Source organism: Ochotona princeps, unplaced genomic scaffold, assembly GCF_030435755.1.
Source record: "Ochotona princeps isolate mOchPri1 unplaced genomic scaffold, mOchPri1.hap1 HAP1_SCAFFOLD_135, whole genome shotgun sequence".
Lineage (NCBI taxonomy): Eukaryota > Metazoa > Chordata > Mammalia > Lagomorpha > Ochotonidae > Ochotona > Ochotona princeps.
Window position 1 is genome coordinate 82,180 of NW_026696453.1, and position 6,000 is coordinate 88,179.

Sequence of the window (6,000 nt, forward strand, 5' to 3'; positions counted from 1 at the left end):
ACTCACTGAAATAAGAGCGGGGTTCAGCTGGGGGTTGACTGTGGACGCAGCAGTGAAATCTGGCACTCGAATCCCCCCACCCCACGGCCAGGGAGGGGGCCCTCACCAGTTACCCCAGGACACCCCTTGCTTTCCACTAAGGGGATGCGGGGATGCCCGAGGCAAGGCTGCTGCTGGCTTTGCTTGGGTGGGGAGCGTGCAGTCTGCACCCCTCCCAACCCCCCACCCAGGCGGGGGCTCCCCCTCAGCAGGTCCGGGTCCAGCTTCCGGCTCCCCACACCCCAAGCAGCAGCTTCCTTCCCTTCTACAGCCCCTCCCCTCCCCTCCCTCCCTTATCCATTCATTCCCTGGCTTGGTCAACACCCCCTCCAGTTGCAGGAGCCCCCGGCCCCGCCCTGGAGGCACACTCGGCGAGGAGCAGAGCCGGCTGTCACCTCTGGGTGCACGGGTGCAGGTAGGCGAGGGTGCGGGGTTCCCCGAGCTGGGCCTGGAGGCGGGGTTCCCTCGGCCCGGACAGTGTGGGAAGCCATTAGGGTCACTGGGGCTGTTGTGGCCTGTTAGGTATCCCCCTGCCTCGGCCTTCTCTCAGCGCCACCCTGGCCCCCAGGTCTGGGCGCAATGGCCACCTGCCCGGACTTGGGACACTGGCCCTTCAGGAAGACTCAGCTGAGAGACTCTCACGTCCTCCTGTGACCAACACGGCCTCAGGGACGGCCGGCCCAGCTCAAATGGCACGGGGATGAGGGCCTCCAGGTGATGCGGCCCTTGGTAGAGATCATCTGGAAAGCGGGTGGTTCCCAGGCCAGCAACTGGGAAGGCTAGCGGAGGTGCGGATGGAGTGCTGGCTGCGGATGCGGACTGGACGCCCCTCAAGGCGGGAGCGCCAATGAAGGCCTCCATGGCCGCCCGGCCTGCCCCGGCCAGCGCCCCACAGTGCATTTTGGGAAATGAGGCGGTTGACGGGCAGCCCGTTTGTCCAATGGCGTGTCCCGTATTCCCGTCAGGTGACCCAATCCTAGCCACTAGGGCATGAGGAAAGAGGCTGGGTTGGCGGAAAGCTCTTTGCTGTTCTTGGAAGGAATGGGTGGGCGGCCATGGCGGCCTGGCAGACGTGAGGGAGGAAGGAGGTGCCGGACAGGCGTGGGGAGACTTGTTGCCAGGGGGACGGAGAGATGGGAGGGGTCTGGGCTTCGGGGTCTCTGGGAACCCTGAGGAGAGGTGTGTGTGGGGCGGAGGCAGCAGTAGCGGCCAGGACAGGGACACCATGGCGGCTGGCCTTGGTCCCCTTCTCCCCGTCTCCTTGATCCGTGCTCGGCGGCCCGGGCTCAAAGTGGTTGGCGAGGCCTGGGTGCCGGGGCCGGCTTCATGTTGGGGGGCCATGCTGGGTGACGGCGGCCAGGCTGGGCACCCTCGCTACTTTTCATAATGACTGGGGTGGCCAGCGAGCAGCCGGCCCGGTGGAGGGCTACACCCGCGGGCACGTGGAGGGTGATGGGGCTGGATGGGGCTCAAAGACGCTAACCTTGAAGTGAGACCACAGCATGGGTGGGAATCGATGAAACCCCACGGAAGGCAGAATTGAGAAGCATGAAAATGGCTGAGGACAGACGCTGAGAACCCGACGTTTAAATCATAAATAGAGGATGTCCCATCCCTGAAAGGTGTTGGAAGGCTCTCTCACAAAAGGAGTGGGCATTTCGGCTTGACCCTCAGCTTAATCTTGCTTTTCCGCTATGGAACACCCTTAGGGGGACAGGCGATGGCTCAGTTCTCTGGTCCCTGCCTCTCATTTGGGAGACCAGAAGGAGTTCCAGGGCCCCTGGCTTTGCCTGGATATCATGAACACAGGGGAGGTGAAGCAGCAGAGGGAAGAACTTGCTTGCTATCTCTCACTCACTTTGCTGTTGTCCAAGGCAGAAACAGGAGGACCTAGAGAATGTGGGAGGCACAGGGGACCCCGAGTGGTGGTCAGGGGCAGGTGCTGGCCACAGGACAGTGTAAGGATCCGTTAGGGACCGTGTGGCATGGAGACATCCACCATCTCAGGCCCAGGATGTGAGAAATGCTTATACCTGCCGTGGTGTGTGTGTGTCGGGGGGAGCACAGGAGTGCATGGAGAAGGGGACAGAGTGAATTTTACTGGGTAAACGGGGTTCTGCAGGTGGGTGTCGCAGGCAGCCATGTGACACCACAAATGTCCTTGATGCCACTCCTGTGCACTTAAAGGATGGAGCTGAGATGCCAGCTTTCCTGCTGTGTGTGTACGAGGGTCCTTTAACAGTTCACGGTAGGCAGAATCAAGTTTACATGGGGGCAGACAAGTTTCTTCTAAACCAGGCATTGCTTTTCCTAAGGTACATTTTTCACGGTTTATTTCCTCATGTATTTTGCCACTTAAAAAAACAACTTATTTGAAAGAGCTGCACAGAATGAGAAGCAAAGAGCTCTTCCATCTGCTGGTTCATTCCCCCAGAGAGCTGCAATGGGCCACGGTGGGGCCAGGCTGAAGCCAGATTTGGGAGCTTCATGCGAGTCTCCCATATGGGTGCCAGGACCCAAACTCTTCTACTGCTTTGCCCAGGCCATGAGCAGGGAGGTGGATTGGAAAGGGAGCTGCCAGCAGGGCAACTGATGCCCGTATGGGATCCCTGCATCGGGGTAGGGCTTTAGGTGCTATATGCCCACCCCTCTCCCACAATTTTTAACTTTTTCTTGAATCCCACTGAAATGGGCATTTGGCAGGGTGGTCTAGCGGGGCGCACATGTGTTACCATGTTACCTACTGTCGCAGCCATGATGTACACGGATGTGTCACACGTGGGAGAGACTGGTGTGTCTGTGACATGGGAGGCAAGCCCAAGTGTGCTGGCATGGATTCTGGCTCCATCCTTGCCTCTCTGGGCATACAGCATCAATGCTGTCCCCACTCTGCCCCGTCCCAGACTCTAGGATCCTTTAAAACCCTGGGTCAAGGGGAGGTGGTGGTGGCGGGGGAGAGGTTGTGCTGAGTGAGCTTTGCATGGTGTGGGGGTACCTAGCCCCCCTGCCCTCCAGCAGCACCACCCATGGTGGTGGAAAGACGCAATGTCCTGGGGACTTTAGGCTCAGAGCTGCTGGGAAGAGCCCCTCCGGGTTGCCACATGCTCCCGCTGGAAAGGCCAGGCTGGGAGTCCAGGGAACTTCCCCTGACTCCAAGTCGGCAGGCAGCCAAGCTCCTCCCCCGCCATCCCCCCAGCACCTGCTTGCTTGATGTCCTTCCCCCTGGCTCCAGGCTGCAGTCTCCCCTCGCTGGCTCTGGGAAGGCCTCAGGCTGCCAAGGGGTCCCCAACTGGGAGTTCCAGCAGCCTAGGCCAGTCCCTTCCTGGGGTTGCTTCAGTGTCACCCACTCCCTGGGCATTCCTGGGGATTTAACCCTAAGCCCAGATCTGCCAGGGCCCTTCCCTTGTGTCCTCACCTACGGGGAGCATCCTGACACTGTGGAGGCCCACCTCAGAGGCAGAAAGAATAACAGCAAGGTTTCCCTCAGCTGTCTCTCTCAGGTTAGCAGGGAAACATCAGTGCATCTGGGTGCTGGTGTACACCCACATCAAGGTGCACCCAGAAGGCTGGTACACCCATGGTGTTACACCCATGGCACATATGAGGCACACTGCTCCAAACCAGAATCCTCGGAGAAGTGTCCCTGCTTCTCTGCACGTTTTCCCACCACTTGCCTTGAACTTGACAGGGACTGGGGCCAGTGCAAGGAATGAACCCTGGGGGGGCAGCTTGAACATGATAGGAGGCACACTACTGCAAATGACCACCAGAGGGCAGTGGCACAGTGAGTCACCTGGTGCGATGTAATTTTGCAAGGCCAGGTGGAAATGTGTAGGGCAGGGGTTGGGAGTGGGCCAAATGCTGAGGCCTTGGGAGCACAAGGCCCTGGATGCTGCACAGGTTGACCTGAGCCCAGCCTTCGAGCCGGCTGGATGCTGACAGTAGCCCTGGCTAGGGCTACCCTTTGGTACCTCCTGTGTGTCCACTTGGCCTTTCCTGTCTATGTTCTGCTGACTTGATAATTCGGGAGGAAGTGCCATTTTCAGAGACAGCCCCTGGGGTGCCATGAAGGTGTCCGGTTTGGTACCTGTTGGGTGACTTAGCCAGGAAAGTACAGAGAGCCATGCCACGCTTAGCAATGCAGCTGTAGCTAAGGCGACCCCTGGAAACCTGCCACCCTCACCCTTAGCTTAGAGCAGCCACACAGTATGAACTGTTCACAGATATCTGGGAGGGAAATGTTTCTTAGCATGGGCTCTTAAGGTCTTACCAGCTGTTATGATCGTGTGTGTAAGGGCCATGGGGTAGAAGTCTTGCACGTCACCCCGGGGGCCTGGCCCTGCCCTTCTCAGACCTGGGCTTCTGGTGGATAATGGGTGGTTTGTGGCAATGGTGGGGCCGTGAGGAGTGAGTATCCGACCCTATAAGCTGGGCAGGGAGGTGTTAAGGCTCCTTCAGTGTGGTCCTCCCTATAAGGGGAAGGGGCAAGGCTGGCCAGTCCTGACAGGATCCCGCAGGAAAGAAAGGCACCCCCCAATGGGAACTATCAGTCTCTGCTTCCTAACATCTCTCCTCTTTGCTGCCAACACTGCTGCCTCCACCACCCCTTGAAGTGGGGGCTGCCGGGGGGAACCTAGGGGGTGACCCAGGACTCGGGAGCCTGCACCGCTGGCCGCCCCTCCCCACCCCCAGCAGGCAGCACCTACCCTTCTCTTTGGTAATCTCCATCCAGGTTTGACAGGAGCTGCGAGCCGGCCGTGGAGAGGTTGATGGCAGCCAGGGGCAAGTCCCGATCGGCAAAGTTCACCAAGAGCACCGGTGCCATGCTCTTGGTCTCCTTGTCCACGTGCTGGGAGATCTCAACCTCAGAGATTCCTCCTCCTAGGGCAGGCCTGAGGGGGATGGGAGAGAGGCACAGGGTGGAATCATCTCCCTGGCCACTGGGGGAGGGGAATGTGGCCGTGGAGAGGGCAGGGACTGAGCCTGGCCTTGTCCTTCACGGGCTGAGGAGTGGCAGTTGCCCAGATCTGAATGTAGGGGTTTCCGGGACAGGTGCCTGGGGGAGAGCAAGATGCAGAAGGGAGCTGCCAGCCGACAGAACCCCGGCAGATAGCACACAGCCTCTGTGGCATCACCCATGTCCTGGACTGGCCTCTCTTTTTAACATTGTCACCTTGGGTTTTTTATAAAGGTCCGGGAGTGTTCTCACGCCTGGCCTCCCTGTGTATTGGCGCAGACGGGTCTTGCTGGGGTCTCTGGACAACACTCCCTCCTCACTTAAACCTGACCCATGGAGGGAAACTGGGAGCTTCCTCTGGGTGACTGTTGGGCTTGCCCGGAGCCTTGCCATAATCAGACCCATCCTCACCCATCATGCACCACAGCCATCACATGTCTTGTCAGTGACCAAGCTAGCCTCTCTTCCCACTCGCACGCTCCTTCCTCTCTAGGAGTGATTGGCTGGTGAGCAAGTTTAGTGCCTTGCAAATGCTGCAGCTGGAAACAGCCCGAGTCCTGGAGGTCAGACCCTGGAAATGGGGTGGCAGGACCAGAGACTCGGGGTAGGGGAAAACCTTTGCAGCTTCTAGAAGCTCCTGGAACCCCTGGTGCATGACCTCCCCGTCACAGCACAGCTCTGTTCCTCCCATCTCCTCCTGCTGGGAGGCTCTTGGGGGTGACTGGCCACTGCTCCCAGATGACCTGGGGCCATCCACATCCTGCATCAAACCTGACCCACCTCTCATGATGCCATTTCTCATGGCCACGAGCTCCAAGAATGAACTGGAGCAGGCAGGCCCAGCCCTTGCCCAGTCTGCAGAGTGGCCAGGTCCCAGTCCCCAGCCCAGCACCACGACCACACTGCTGGCTCTGGCAGTGCTGACTGGGCCAGGGCCTGGGCTGGAGACAAGATCCACAAAGAGACATGGCCAGAAGCCGGGGCAAGGCACTCTGCCACTTCAT

General features: G+C 59.3%; 1 protein-coding gene across 1 annotated transcript in view; it reads right to left on the minus strand.

Moving 5' to 3' along the window:
- The window catches only part of LOC131478847 (transmembrane protein 266-like), a gene marked incomplete at its 3' end in the record, with an annotated part of 29,903 nt that extends 24,105 nt beyond the window's left edge, over positions 1–5,798 (minus strand). The window contains 3 exon segments of the mRNA XM_058659413.1: positions 4,746–4,931; positions 5,023–5,095; positions 5,777–5,798. Coding sequence (XP_058515396.1) covers positions 4,746–4,931; positions 5,023–5,095; positions 5,777–5,798 — 281 coding nt within the window.
- Between the last annotated feature and the right edge of the window lie 202 nt (positions 5,799–6,000).